This window comes from Mustela nigripes, chromosome 3 (genome assembly GCF_022355385.1).
Source record: "Mustela nigripes isolate SB6536 chromosome 3, MUSNIG.SB6536, whole genome shotgun sequence".
NCBI lineage: Eukaryota > Metazoa > Chordata > Mammalia > Carnivora > Mustelidae > Mustela > Mustela nigripes.
Genome location: NC_081559.1, coordinates 89,287,868 through 89,304,364, shown reverse-complemented (window position 1 = coordinate 89,304,364; position 16,497 = coordinate 89,287,868). Strand labels below are relative to the sequence as shown.

The 16,497-nt window shown below is 33.2% G+C and overlaps 1 protein-coding gene across 1 annotated transcript in view; it reads right to left on the bottom strand.

Annotated features, from left to right (window-relative positions):
* The window catches only part of LRP1B (LDL receptor related protein 1B), a 2,002,169-nt gene that overhangs the window by 337,136 nt on the left and 1,648,536 nt on the right, over positions 1 to 16,497 (bottom strand). The window contains exons 43-44 of the mRNA XM_059394361.1: positions 14,396 to 14,585; positions 10,738 to 10,942 (exon numbers count right to left, since the gene is read on the bottom strand). Of these exons, the coding sequence (XP_059250344.1) occupies positions 10,738 to 10,942; positions 14,396 to 14,585 (395 nt within the window). The remainder of the gene's footprint in view (positions 1 to 10,737; positions 10,943 to 14,395; positions 14,586 to 16,497) is intronic.

Sequence of the window (16,497 nt, the reverse complement as noted above, 5' to 3'; positions counted from 1 at the left end):
ATTATGTCTACCCATGAAAAAAATACTTCAGTGTTTTCTTTACATTTCAAATTACAATGGTCAGGTCACTACAGAGGGCCATCTAACCAGTTCTATAGTTCTTAGACTATACTGTTATTAAAATAAATGTCTATTAAAATTATGTCTACCCATGAAAAAAATACTTCAGTGTTTCTTTACATTTCAAATTACAATGGTCAGGTCACTACAGAGGGCCATCTAACCAGTCCATAGTTCTTAAACTATACTGTTATTAAAATAAATGAGAGCATAAAGAACCCCCCCCTTTTTGGTAAAAGTTCACTCAATTCCTAAATCCTTGTGCACCTATAGAAAGGTCAGATCCTGTTTCCTTACTTGCATGGAGATTTGCCTCGTGTGTTTTGTATGTAAAAGTATTGTACAAAGTAAATTAACCCAATCAAAGTGGTAATGACTGTCTTGAAAACAACAATTCTCACTAAGTATTTGAAGCATTGTCAGAGAAAGTGAAAAAATGCTGGTGTGTTCAAGTTTATATCAGAAGCCTAAACTGAGACCTCAAAACCAAATTCATAAATAAATTTAACCTCAAAAAAGAAAAAAAATGCTTAAAACTAAAATAAGTTGTTTCATCAAGTATATCCAGTGAAATAAGAAAAAAAAAATGACAATGTTCAAGGTGTGCTTAAACAATCATCTGGCAGCGATGTTGAGATGGAGAGTGTTCACGTGTACATTATTTGCTATTAAAACACATAACAGCTAAAATCAACAGAAATAATGTTCTCTAATTTTGTGAAGATAAAAGTCACTGTGAATTCAAAGATGCAGAAAAGATGACCCCTGTCCTCAAATCTAGTTAAGCTGATAAAATACAGGTTCATTCAAAGATGGCTAATAATACTAAAATGAATTTTTGACATTTCAATTATAATTCTTAATATTTTGAATTCATATCTTACATTTGGAACAGAATTACAATTATTAATTTATCTCCAATCTTTTCTTATTTTATAGACCTTAAATTCACTCATAGAGGGCTCTTTCATAAATGAGGCTTTTAGGAACAGTGTCATGAGTTAAATGCTAGTATCTAGATTTGCATTGGAGCTTACCAGTCTATTACACAAACTTTCAAAAGAAAGAAAAAAACCCCTCCCACTCCCAGAGATCAGCCTTCTTCCACTTATCATATTAAAAGAGAATATTGTTCAGTTTATCTTCAAGTATGGAATCTGTGACACAGACCTAAAAAACCATTATCTTGAAAGATAATCACTCTGTCATTAAGGAGGGATTATGGGGGAGTAATATTATTTGGAGCTTTTATGGCTTTGGGAAGAAAGTAGAGGAAGAGATAATTTTGTAAATAAGTGGTTTAGCATTTTTGCATTGGCCTGAAGTTTTGAGGTTCTTCATTTTTGAGGTTCTTTATTATAGTAATTTTTATGAAACTAAGATAGATGTGATAATGAAAGATTCTGAGTCATCTAAATCCTGGTTCCACCTAATTTGCCTTAAAATAGAAAGATAGATGGGCATATCAGCATACTCCCTACCTGCAAAGTGGCTCCCACTCCATCACATTTAGTGAGTAGCCTCATCGAGCAGGTAGCACTGGCCAGGACCAGTACCCCTTCAAAGAAGCTGTCACCTGTGGGATCCTGCTGGTGGCCTCAGCCTGGACTGGTGCTACCCTCAAGTGGCTCCCACCCTAGGGCATGAGGTTCAGGAAACAACTCCACTCACAAGTGTGCCCACAGAAGTCTCAGTCCAGCCACAATAGAAGGGTACACAGGGGGCACAACTGGAACACCTGTTTCTGGTGACGAAGGGGGGTTATTCATCTGGACCCCACAGGATACCTTCTGCATAAGACCCCTACTTTCATGACTAGGAGATATACAGCCACCCTAACAGAGAGTTAGGCAAAATGAGGAGATGGAAGAACATATTCCAAATTAAAGAAAAAGAAGAAACCTTAGAGGAAACAAAACAAAACAAAACACAAAAACAGAACAAAACAAAAAAGCTAAACAAAATGGAATAAGCAATCTTTCTGATTGTTCAATCTTTCTTATTGCTCAAAGCAATGTTCATAAAGACACAGAACACTAAAGAATGGATGAAGACAATGAGAACGTTAACAGAGAGATAGATAATATGCTTTTAGGTATAAGAGCTGAAGAATATAATAACTGAAATTTTTAAAATACGCTAGAAGAAATCAATAGCCGATTAGATGATACAGAAGAACAGATCAGCAATCTGGAAAACAGGGTGGTGAAATCACCCAGGTTGAACAGCCAAAATTAAAAAAATAAATAAACAAAACATGAAGAGAGTTTATGGGATCTCTATTAAAACATTAAGTGCTTATCGGGGTTTTAGAAGGAGAAAAGAAAAAGAAAGGTGCAGAAAACTTATTTGAAGGATTAATAACTAAAACTTCCCTAATGTGGGGATGGAAACAGACTTCTAGGTTCAGGAATCAAAGAGAGTTCCCAACAAAATGAACCCAAAAAGTTCTATACCAAGACACATTATAATTAAAAAGTCAAAATTTTAAAATGGAGAATCTCAAAAGCAGGAAGACAAAAGCAGCTAATTATATGCAAGAGAACTCTCATAATCTACCAGCTGATTTTTCAGCAGAAAATTTGTAGACCAGAAGAGAGTGGTCCACTATATTCAAAGTGAGGGGGAAAAAAAAATTACAACCAAAAAGACTCTACCTGGCAAGATTTTAAGTCAGAACTGAAAGAGAGATAAAGAGTTTCTCAGACAAAGTTAAAGGAGTTTATCACAACTAAACTGGCCTTATAAAAAATTTCAAAGGGATTTCTTCAAACAGAAAAGAAATGGCCATCACTAGAAGTAAGAAAATTATAAAAGGAAAAAAAAAAACTCTCTTAGTAAAAGCAAACATGCAATAAAAGCATAGATCAACCACTTACAAAGCTAGTATGAAGGATAAATGACAAAAAGAATAAAGTCACCTGTATCAACGACAATTAGAGAATTCACAAAATTTAAAAATGTAAAGTGTGACCTCAAAAACATAAAACATGGTTGGGTAGTAAAACTTTAGTGACTTTAGAACATGTCTGAACTTAAGTGACCATCAACTTGAAGTAGACTGATTATATAAATATACATTTACATATATATTTTATAAATATATAAATAACATTTATAAACATTTATAAATAAATATATATTTAATTCAAAATTTATAAATATCTCTCTTATTTATGAATATTTCAATTTATATTAATTCCATTGTAATCACAAAGGAAGAAACTATATAATTACATGAAACATAAAGAGAAAATAATCCAAACATGACACTAAAGAAAGTTGTCAGTCACAATGGAAGAGAGCAACAGAAGAATAGAAGAGCAGAGACAAACTTGAGAAAACAACTTAAAAACAGTTAACACCCCCTTCAGACCTGTACCCCTGGGGATAAAAATATATGTTTATAAAAAATAAAAAATTATATTAAAAAAAATAAAACAGTTAACAAATTGGCAATATACATGCCTATCAGTAATTACTTTAAATGTTAAGTATACTAAATGATTCAATCAAAAGACATAGGATGGGTGGCAATGGTGGTATAATGTTGAGCATAGCTGCCTTCTAAAAGACAAAGCTGAATGAATTTAAAAAATCAAGTTCCATGTCTATGTTGTCTATAAGACAGTCACTTCAGACCTATAGGCATACAGATAGGAAGTAAAGGGTTGGGAAGAGATAGTCCATGCAAATGGAAGCAAAAAGAAATCTGCAGCAGCAATATTTGAATAAAAACAAAACAATAGACTTTTTTAAAAGATTTTATTTAGTTATTTAACAGAGAGAGGGAATGCAAGCAGGGGGAATGGGAGAGGGAAAAGCAGGCTTCCCACTGAGTAGGGAGTCTGATGATGGGCTTGATCCCAGGACCCCTGGGATCATGACCTGAGCCAAAGGCAGATATTTAATGACTGAGCCACCCAGGTGGCCCCAAAACAATAGACTTTAAAACACTGCAACAAGTGACAAAGTGGGCATGACATAATGATAAAGGAATCAATCCAACAAGAGAATATACCAGTTTTAAATATCTATGCACCCAACATTAGAGTACCTAAATATAGAGAGCAAATATTACCAGACATAAAGGGAGAAACAGATAGTAATATAACCATAGTAGGAGACTATAACACCCCAGATATATCAATGAATAGCCCATCCAGATATAAAATCAATACAGAAATATTGGCTTTAAACTACATATTAGAATAAATGGACTTAATAGATACATACAGAACATGCCAGCCAAAAAAAACTGCTGATTACCTTGTTTTCAAGTGCACATGGAACACTCTAGGATTGGTCACATGTTAAACCACAAAACAAGTCTCAGTAGTTTAAGAAGTGCTTTTCCTTATCATAACAGTATAAAACTAGAAGTTAGTTACAAGAGAAAGACTATAAATTCACAAAGATGTAGATATTAAGCAACATGTTATTAAACAAGTGAGTCAATGAAGAAATCAAAAAGTAAATAAAAGGAATACATGGGGAAAATAAAATTGGACACAAAATACTCTAAAATCTATGGAACCCAGCAAAACAGGTTCTAAGAGGGAAGTTTATAATGATACAACCCTACCTTAAGAAACAAGAAAACCTCAAAAAACAATCTAACCTTACACCTCATAGGAAGAAAAGAAAGAACAAACATAGTTTAAAGTTAGTAAAAGAAGGAAATAATAAAGATAAGAGCAGAAATAAATGAAATATAAAGACAAAAAAGATCAATAAAACTAAAATAAGGTTCTTCAAAAAGGTAAATAAAATTGATAAACTTCAGCCAATTTTTCATCAAGAAAAAGAACAAGAGAGGACCCAAATACATAAAATCTGAAATCAAAGAGTAGAAATTACAACTGACAACATAGAAATATAAAGGATTGGGGGTGCCTGGGTGGCTCAGTTGGTTAATTGTCTGCTTTCAGCTCAGGTCATGATCCCAGGGTTCTGGGATGGGGCCTGATATCGGGGACACTACTCAGGGAGGTCTGCTTCTCCCTCTCCCTCTGCCTGCTGCTCTGCCTACTTGTGCTCTCCCTCTTTCTCTATGTCAAATAAAAACATAAAATCTTTTAAAAAAATGAAATACAAAGGATTACAAGAGACTGCTAGGAACAACTATATGCCAACAAACTGAACAACCTAGAAGAAAAGGAAAAATTCCTAGAAATGTACACTTTTCCAAGACTTAATCAGAAAAATAAAAAAGAAAGAAAATGTGAACAGAATGATTTCCAGCGATGAAATTGAAATAGTAATAAAAAACCTCCCGAAAAACAATTTTACTAAATCTATGAAGAACAAATATTACCTATTCTTCTCAAACTATTCCAAAAAGTTAAAGAGAAGAGGATGCTTCCAAATTTATTCTACAAGGCCAGCATTACCCTAATACCAAAACCAGACAAAAGCATTGAAAAAAAAAATTACACACCAATATTCTTCCTTCATAAACATACATGCATAAATTCTTAATGAAGTATTCACTTTAATTAAAAATGAGCAAGAGGACCTGAATAGAGATTTTTCTGAAGAACATACAGACGGCCAACACATACATGAAAAGATGCCCAACATCACTAATTATCAGGGAAATGCAAATAAAAACAATAATGACATATCAGCTTAGCCCTCTCAGAATGGCTAGTATCAAAAAAAAAAAAAAAAAAAAAAAAAAACAAGAAATAACAAATGTTGGCAAGGATATGGAGAAATGGGAATGGTCATCTGCTGATGATGAGAATATAAATTGGTGCAGCCACTGTGGAAAACAGTATGGAAGTTCCTTAGAAAACTAAAAATAGAAGTGCCATATAATTCAGTAGTTCCACCTCTGGGTAATTTGAAAAGATACGTTCATTACAGCATTATTTACAATAGCCAAGATGTGTACGCAACCCAAGTGCCCATCAACAGATGAATGGCTAGAGACCATGTAAAATACATAAAATACATATATATTGGAATATTACCTCACCCATCAAAAAGAATGAACTCTTGCCTTTTGTGAAAACACAGATGGATTTAGAGGGTATTATGCAACATGAAATAAGTCAGAGAAAGTCAAATGCTATATGATCTCATTTATACGTGGAACCAAAAATACAAAATTAACTGACAGAACGAAAGCAGACTCATAGATACAGAAGCAAACTGCTAGTTGCCAGAGGTAAAGGAGTTGGGGGGTTGGGCAAAATAGATGAAGGGGATTAAGAGGTACAATCTACAAGTTATAAAATAAGTCACAGGGATTAAAAGCACAGCATTGGGAATACAGTCAATAATGTAATAACTTTTTATGGTGACAGATGGTACCTAGACTAAATGTCTGATCACTTTGTAATGTCTATAAATGTTGAATCACGATGTTGTACACCTAAAATTCATGTAATATTTTATGTCAACTACACTTCATTAAAAAAAAAAAAACAGAGAGAAGACACAAGTGAAAACAGTTTTATGTCAATATTTGATGGTATTTATAATAGAAAGTTAACACATTTTCTCTGTCCTATGTTTTTAGGTAACAGAAAAATCTCTGCAGTATTCAGTGTGCATTTTACTAAATAAAAAATTGCTATTAGTTAAAATGTAACTCTGCAGAATTTATTTTTCTCAAAGACAGAATGAAGCAAAAGCTAGAGATTATATAACTTTGAAATCTTCATTGTATTATTTATATGGCCCTATGGTTTCTATAATTCAACTATCCACATGCATATTTATTAAAAGCCAGATGAATGGGACACAGATTTGCTCCTTTGCAATGAAGATAAAGATAAGGAAATCTAGATGGATGTAAAAATGTAATAAAGTTTGAAATATTTTCCAAGTTTTGGGGACAAATCAGATTTTTTTTTTATGATAAAAGTAGAGGAAGAGTAACATGTAATTCTAAGTTTGAGACAAAATTGGTTAGTGTCATGTGGGGGGATAAAATCATAACTTTTTTTTTTGTAAGATTTTATTTATTTATTTGACAGAGAGAGATCACAAGTAGGCATAGAGGCAGGCAGAGAGAGAGAGAGAGAGGAGGAAGCAGGCTCCCCACTGAGCAGAGAGCCCAATGTGGGACTCAATCCCAGGACCCTGAGATCATGACCTGAGCCGAAGGCAGCGGCTTAACCCACTGAGCCACCCAGGTGCCCTAAAATCATAACCTTTAAAGTAATGTTCTCCTCAAATTTGCCTCTCTACAGGACAGTAATATTTTTCCCCCATTTTATTGAAATATACTTGACATATAACATGTATAAGCTTAACGTGTACAACATGATGATTTGATATTGTATGTACTGCAAAATGATTACCACAATAAGGTTTGTTAATACTTCCATAACCTCAGATAGTTAGAATTTGTGTGTGTGTGTGTGTGTGCGTGGTGGTGGTGTTGGTGAGAATATTTAAAATCTACTCTTTCAGAAATTTCAAATATACAATACAATACTGTTCACTATAGCCTGCCAGAAAGTATCCTTATTTAGACAAGGATGCAAAATGGAGAGTTGAAATCTTAACTAGGCATATATTTTTCTAAGTGTCAAAAGAAATCTTTTAAGTTATGTTAGAGATCTGATGACTGAACCACTTAGAGTAGCTATAATTGTCATACATAAAAGTATACTGTAGGGGTAAAAGCAGAGAAGGTATATAAAAAAGAAAATAAATTGAGGTGGATAAAACATTGCTATAAGGCACTATAGAAGCATTTTCTGTATTAGTCCCTAGTAGAAAGTAGTACCACATCCAGGACAATGATTTTCCTGACTGACATTTTAAAAACATTATCCAATACCTTCATTTGGAGTTTCTTTGCTATATTCTTGGGCACACACTTTTGTACTATATTGTCATAAAAATCTTGAAAGTTAGGTAGAGAATTTGCATAATATATTAGAAAACTAAAATTTATGAAGATTGAATGATTGGCCTTTATTTTTAATTTACTATTTTTTTTTTTACTGATGATGGTTAATTTTCATCTAATAACTATCATTTTATTTCATTAAAAAGCATTTAATTTATTTACACTAAGGAAAAAAGAATACTCATTTCTCCCACTCCCACCACCTCTTTTAACTACCAATGTGTTCTCTGCATCTATGAGCTGTTCGTTTACTTGTTTGTTTTTTATGATTCTACATCTAAAGGAGGTCATAAGATACTGGTTTTTTTCTAACTTATTTCACTTAGAATGCTTCAAGGTCTACCCACATTGTCACAAATGGCAAAATAAAATTCTTTTTTTTTAAATTAATTTTTTATTTTTTATAAACATATTTTTATCCCCAGGGGTACATGAAAATACAACGGTTCAAAATCTGTGGGACACAACGAAGGCAGTCCTGAGAGGAAAATATATAGCGGTACAAGCCTTTCTCAAGAAATAAGAAAGGTCTCAGGTATACAACCTAACCCTACACCTAAAGGAGCTGGAGAAAGAACAAGAAATAAAATTCTTTTTTATGGTTGAATAATATCCCATTATATAAATATACTATATTTTCTTTAGTCATTTGGCTATTGATGGATACATGGATTGCTTCCACATTTCACTTATATATAATGCTGCAATCATCAGAGGACTGGATATATCTTTTCAAATGTTCATTTTTGTTTTCTTGGTTTCCTTAGAAGTGGAATGGCTGGATTATATGGTATTTCTGTTTTTAATTTTTTGAGAAATTCCATACTGTTTTCCATAGTGGTGAAAATTTACATTTTCACCATTAGTCCACAGTGTTCCCTTTTCTCTACATCCTTGCCAACACTCATTTCTTATCCTTTTGATGCTAGCCATTCTAAAAGGTAAAAGGTAATACCTCTTTTTAAAAAGATTTTATTTATTTATTTATTTGGATCTTAAGAGAGAGAGCACAAGCAACGGGGGCAGGGAGAAGCAGGGTCCCCACTGAGCAGGGAGCCCAATGTGGTTTTCAATCCAGGACCTGAGGGTCATGACCTGAGCCAAAGGCAGATGCTTAACTGACTGAGCCACCCAGGCACCTTGATCATTGTGGTTTTGATTTACATTTCCCTGATGAGTAATGTTGAGCATCTTTTCATGTGTCTGTTTACCATCTGGAAAAATGTTCATTCCATGCTTCTGCCCATTTTCAAATCAGACTGTTTTGGGGTTTTTTGGGGGCGGGATTGGGTTTTTTTTTGTTGTTGGTGGTGGTGGTGGGTTGCGGGGTTTTTTTTGTTTTGTTTTTGTTTTTTGCTGTTGAGTTGTGTGAGTTCTTTGTATATTTTGCTTATTACCTCCCATGGCTTTTAATTAGAAAAGATAGACCAAGATTTTCATCATAGCTATTGCCACAAACTAAACTCATCAGGTCTTAGCTCATTATTTCCATATTCCTTAAGCACTCAACTGTCCTATAATAGTACTACTCAAGGTAGTCACTCCACAATAAGATGAGGTACCTGTGCTAAAATGTAAATCAATGTATTTCTTCAAGAATTTTCTATCTCTCTCTGTTTTTGTCACACACACATATGCATATCTATATCTATGTGTAAAGATATAGACATATACATATATGTGTAAATACAATTAGTTGCCGAGAGATAATTATCTATTTCTATATCTATGATATATAAATATACAATGCATATTTATATATATATATACACATAATATATAGATGTGTCTCTCTCTCTATATATATAAATATATTTGTAGGCATATATTCAATTGAATTAAATAGTATGCTTAATGATATAGACTAGGCATTAACAAATTAGGGACTGCTAGTTGATCGCCTGTTTCTGTAAATCAAATTTTACTGAAATGCTGTCATACCCATTCATTTACGTACTCCCTATAAGGGAATAAGCACTATAAGGCATTGCAGGTGTGATAGAGACAATATGGCCCATAAAGTTTCAGACTTACTATATGACCCTTTAGGAAATGCAGTGGAGGAGTGAAGAGCCTCAGGATCACTTTGTCATTCAGGCATGCACTGGGCTGGTGGTGCAAGAGCAAAGATTTCCCCAGGTGCATTACCACCCAGATCTTAACCTCCTGATCTCTGAGCTTTCCCAGTTGCTAAGGACTGATGTTCTCATAAGATAAGTGGTGCACACAGGACTTTTACTATTCTATAAGCCCTAAATACCTGCTGTAAAGGTTCTACAGGGGCAGCATAAAGACTGTTGCATTAACATTTTAGGAGGAGCCCACAGAAAAGAAAGAATATGCATGACCCTGAAAGAATTCCCATTCTTCTCTCTTCAAAGCTTTTTAGGATGCTTTGAGAACCCAAACACAGACAGAGGCTTATTTTCTTCTTTTCCAATGTTCTTTTATCCCAGGGCAGCAAATCAGTTTCATTTCACATTTAAAAATATATAAATAACAATGAAACTTATGCAAATCACTCTAACAATTCCAGTTCAACTAATAATTAGGAAAAACTCAGTTACTGTTTCTCCAGAATAAAGTCTGTAAGAGTTACACTGTCTCTTTGGTACCGAATGCACTTGAACAAATTTTTCAAAATATTATCCTGTTTTCTTTTTCACTTTATATTCAATTGGATTGGTTCAAACAATTACATATTTTGAAATCCCTTTATATACATATTTTAGACAAGTACAAAGCATATTTTTTAAAAGTATGATTGTTTAAATCTATAATCAAGAAATTCTCAGTCAACTTACATGTCTCTGGGATCCATCATATTCACATCTTTCAATTTTTCCCAGGCTGCCATCTGAGAAATATAGCTTCTCTGCACGGTGGTCAATAGTGAGACCATTTGGAGTGAGTATGTCTGTACTGACCACCACTTGAGCGTTTTTCCCAGTCAGGGTAGATCTCATGATACTTGGATGCTGTTCATTCCAGTTGGTCCAAAACATTAAACTAATTAAAATGAAAATTATGATAATAAATTAAAGTTTTCATTAACAACAGAAACAGTAGAAACATAGCTATGTCGAGCTTTAAAGAGAAAAAAGTAAATTTAATTGTCTCATATTTGATGACCCTTAAGGAAGTCTAGGTAATAAGTGGAGATATATATATTCTATATGAATGTATTTTTTTCTCAGTTCCTTAAATAAAACCTAGAAACAATTTCTGAAAAACACTTGTTTTGTACATTCTCTCAAATAATTTAATTGAGTCAATTTGATGTATAGCGATAATTTATTTTAATCATGGATGAAACAGTTATCTCTTTCTTTAATTGGCAAATATCTATATCTCCTTCTCTTTCCTGGTTTGCTTTTTAAATTTTGCATTCTCCTTTGCATATGCTTTAGAGAAATACAATTAATAAACTCCTATATTTCTTTAATTTCTTTTTTTCTCTCTTTGTCAGTTTGATATTTTTATAAATGACAATGTTGCTTTTGGAATTCCAAGGTTACCCTCAACTTCCTATAAATATTATCTATTACATACAGATTTTATAGAATGCTTTAAATCAGTGTTTGTTAACCTGTTCTTTGGGGAAGCCTTTACAAGTCACTGGAAAAATCGAGCCTGTAGAGTTCCAGTTTCTCATCCCCATTTTTACCAAAACAACTCTTCTTTCTCTTCTTTTATCTATAGGACTGTCCCTAAGAGTTTACTTGAAGACTGGTTGTTGCTGCTAAGAATGTAACAAGGGAAGGAAGGAAGGAAGGAAGGAGGAAAAAAGGAGGAAGGGAAGAATGGAGGAAGAGAGAGAGGCTGACAGGCAGGCTCTTCTACATATTTGAAGAAAATGCTTAATATATGTTGACAAAGAAAGATTATGTGAAATAATATTTCACATTTACAGCAAGATTATATATACCATTCCTATGTATAATCATTTAAAGTTCATATAAAATTATAACCAACATTTATAACTGAACAATATTCAAGTCACAACAAAAATCTTCCTATTTGCTAGTTTAAAATATAACCCCCACCAAGAAGAGCTGGGTCAACATGCTCTTTGTTAAAATGTTTCATAGCCTTTTCATCTGTCCTATGGAACATGAAAGTTTTCTAAGTGAGCAAGTGTCAAAAATATGTTGTCCTCTAAATGAGTAGATTTGCAAAAACAAATGGCATTCCAGTTTCTTAAATGGCACAGTAGTTTTATCCATACACTTTGACTTTTCAAAGAAAAATAGTTAAATCATTTTAGAAGTTATCCATATAATACAAAGTATTAAGCACACTTACCTGCCGTATTTTCCTCAATTATTGGTTTTAGAATAACAGAATTTCTGAAGATATTAATATTCTTTTAATTTCACCTTTCATTTCATAAATAAGAAAATGGAGGTCAGAGAGCTTGAGAATTAAAATTATAGTAACTGGGGGCACCTGGGTGGCTCAGGTGGGTTAAAACCTTTGCCTTCAGGTCAGGTCATGATCTCAGAGTCCTGGAATCGAGCATCACATCGAGCTCTCTGCTTAGCAGGGAGCCTGCTTCCCTTCCTCTCTTTGGCCATGCCTCTCTGCCTACTTATGATCTCTACTGTCAAGTAAATAAATAAAATCTTTAAAAAGAATAAAAATAAAATAAAATTATAGTAACTAAACCAAGTTTTAAACTCAAATTATTTTTTACCTAGAATTTAAAATTTAATTTTAAAATTTCTGTTAACCAACTGACATGCATTTTCAAAAGTGATTTGAATGTGTCATTGATACGCATAGTAAAAAAAATACTTTAAATTTTAGTTACATGTAATTTTCAGTTAAAACATTTCAGTGTGTTTAATTCTAATTTACAGTTCACTATATGTAAGATGAAGTGTAATTTTAGCTTATGTAATACATATTATAGGATAAAGCACTTATCAGTTAACTAGTTAACTGGTTTTAACTTATCAGTTAAAACTAACCACATATAATATTATCAAATATCACCCTTGGGTTTATTTCAAAATTATCGTAGAAATTCCTTTAATTGAAGAACACTTATTATTGTCCTCAGAGTCTCCTGGTGAACCTTCAAGATCAATGCACTTGATTCAACAACAAGCTGTAATGTAGTTGGTCTGTGGTATGAGAGGAACCATCTCTGCCCAGGCATCTGAGCGCCTGTGTCCATCTGAGCTAGGTCACCAGAGCTATGTGAGGAATCAACTTTCTCTCAACCTTGAGTCTTCGCTTATAAGATGGAGGTGTTAAATGAATTAAATATAATCTCATTTCTAGCTCTTAAGAGTGTCTAGATTTAGTTAGTCATATACTGACTAATTTACACACACTCCTTAAGTGGTCAGGGTGAGCGTTTATCAATATATTTTTTTTATTCTTCAATTTTTTTTTTGTCACATCTAAAAAGAGTTCTTCTAATTCTATGTGGTAAAAGCCAGATTTGTCTGATTGTTGTTTATTTGATTAATTTAAGAACAAAAGGACTTTCCAGTGGTTAACAAATATTCTTATCATATTATATGGAAGTGGAATTTCATAAATATCTTTTTTTCTGCCTAACCCAAGCTTCATTATTTTTTTTCATACAATTGCTTCCTTATGGCATCCACACCAAACATGAATATTTTTCTAATATTTTTATTACTCTATAGCCTGAGCTCCATACTCCATACTCCATAGCCCTGAGCATTTCTTCTTGTCACAAACTTTGTAAGTATTATTATAAATGCTTGTACAATATATCTTCAAATATATGTGGACAATTTAGACTATTGTCAAGTCTTTTGAAAATATAGCTTTACACAAAGAGTTATTGTTTTCTCTGTATTTCAACTGGAGAGATTCCCAGTTGCTAAAATTACTTAATTAGATTATAGAAATGTCTCTTGGTTTTCAATACATGTTAACAGTTTTCTTCAGATTTATCATTTCAATCAGCTATGCATTAATGTCTTCTTCTTATACCTTTTCCAGCATGGTATTGTTTCTATTTTCCCTTTCGTCATTTAAATTTAAATTTAAAGATTTTGCTGGAATTCTCACAGAGTTGATACCTTGCATTTCACAAGTCTGGATTCTAAGTATTCACATTTATAATGCTCATTTAAAAAAATAATGTTATGAATCAGGAAAGGAGAACTTCAAAGAACACCTGTGCCTTAAAAGGTAATTCTTTTTAAAATTAACATAACTTTGATAACATTTGACTTCTTTTTATTTTTTTAAAGATTTATTTATTTGACAGAGAGAGATGACAAGCAGGCAGAGAGGCAGGCAGAGAGAGAGGAGGAAGCAGGCTCCCTGCTGAGCAGACAGCCTGATGCAGGACTCGATCCCAGGACCCTGAGATCATGACCTGAGCCGAAGGCAGCGGCTTAACCCACTGAGCCACCCAGGCGCCCCGATAACATTTGACTTCTAATGAAGAAATAATAATTCACTGTTTCTTACTTTTGGCATTCATCCAGGGCTAGCACATGTGGGTGGTCATCCTCTGACATGGTAATGACTGCTTCCCTGTCAAATGCTCCTGGTCGCGTCTGGTCCACTGTGTGTCTGGTGATGGATGAAGTAGTCGAGCTGGTCCAGTACAGTGTATCCCAAGCCCTGTGATAGGCAAGTCCTTCAACAGAGCCCACATCTGATGGGAAAAAGAAAATAATAAATTTACACTTTTATCTACAAAAGAGAGTTTCTGGATAGAAAAGACATTTAAAATACATTCATATATCTACATGTTATTTTAGCAATAATTTCTTCACAAATTCTCCAGACTAAAAACATAATAATTTTGATGCCTACAATTGATAACTGATTATACACAGCAAAACTGAGTTATGAACTGGTATATTTGTCACAAGAGCAATTTTTACAAAATCATGTCATTAAAGTCTGAAACGTCCCACCACCCCCTCAAGAAAAAAGCCCTCAATTAAGGAATTGATTTTTATTTAAGAAAATGGTGTCTCTTTTGTTCATGTCTTAATCATTAATTTTCAAAAAGTATCTACTGTGCAATAATTTACAGATGCTTTTGAAAATCATATGTTGAGGTTCCCACTGAGGTATAATCATAATGAATTTTATCCTGATACTATATCTAAAGATGTCAAGGAAAAGTAAACACATCAAAAACTACGACAGTATTGAAAAGCCAAATCCAACACCACATTTCCATTAAACAATGGTAGAGAATGTTTTAATAAGTAACTGTAGTAAGTTCTTTGATTCTATTCAACTAATGTGATATAAAAGTAAAAGAAATGAAATTAATTACCAGCTAACATATACTTTAAGTGTTTGTCAGAAAAGATAAATGGTAGTACACGGACTCCAGTACATAAAAGTGACAATGTGAAAAAGAGTAATTATTTCTTAAATTGTGTTCCCAATTACTAGGATAACACAAGATAGCTGTGTTATTTTTCAGAGGAGTTTTGAGTACCTTTTTTAGTATAACCAAATTATTATAGTTTTTCCTTTGTGTTGTTTGTTTTCCTCAGAGTTATTACTCTTAGCATGTTTAATTTCAGGAAGAATATATATAGCTCTGGCAATCAGGCTAAGAAATTAACATTGTAACAAGCAGAGCTTTTCAAATGTATTTCTCTCAAGGAAACTCTAAAAGGAATTATTCAGCTCTTCTAAAGTTAGGTATATAGAGAGGGTTATTTTCAGGTTTAAGATGGGTAAATATTTAGTTTGATGGTTAACAGAACTTAGTGACAGTGCAAAACAATATTAAGTCTTTTGAACTGGATATCTTTAATGTGATTAAGCTTTGTCAGTTTTTTTCTATACACAACAGAGAAAAATCTACTAACAATGCAATTATTAGCTACCATCTATTGGGTACTGTCTTTCTCCTAGGAATGGTACTATTTTGCATGCAATACTTTATCTGTAAAGCTTTGTGGTGGTATTTGTTTTACTGCTCTTCTTTTCCTAAAAAGGAAACTGAAACCCATGGTCACAGGACTGATAGAGTTAAAGTACGATTTTAGGTTAATCTGCCTCCAAAAGCCTATATTCTTTGGCACTACCATTTAGAGATGGGTTTAGAGCCCCTATCACTAATTCTCAATCTACACAAAGCTAGAATCAAACAAATGACTCATTAGTTTCATCTTGTCTGACTCTATGAATTGTGTAACCAGTAATTTACTGTGAGTGGCCTCCTTTCACATTCAACAAAACAATTTACCAGAAATTAATGTGGGTGATTAGTATGGAAACTTAGACCAGAGATGACGGGGAAAAAATTATTAAACACAATCACAATAAAATCTGTAAAACTCTTTTTATGTGGATCATATTGTGTTCTTACTTGAGGTGAGGAGGTAGGAGATCGAAAATGGTTAAAGGTATTTCAATTATTAATTTAAAAAAATCATCCCTTCCACTGTATTTTTTGCACTTTCATACCATGTTAGAAATGAAGCTTACTCTATTAGTAGTGTAAGCATCATTATGCTCTTTCACTATTCACAGAGTGAGAAATGGTGTAGCTATGAAAAAATTCATGTAGATCACAATCACTCATTAACCAACTG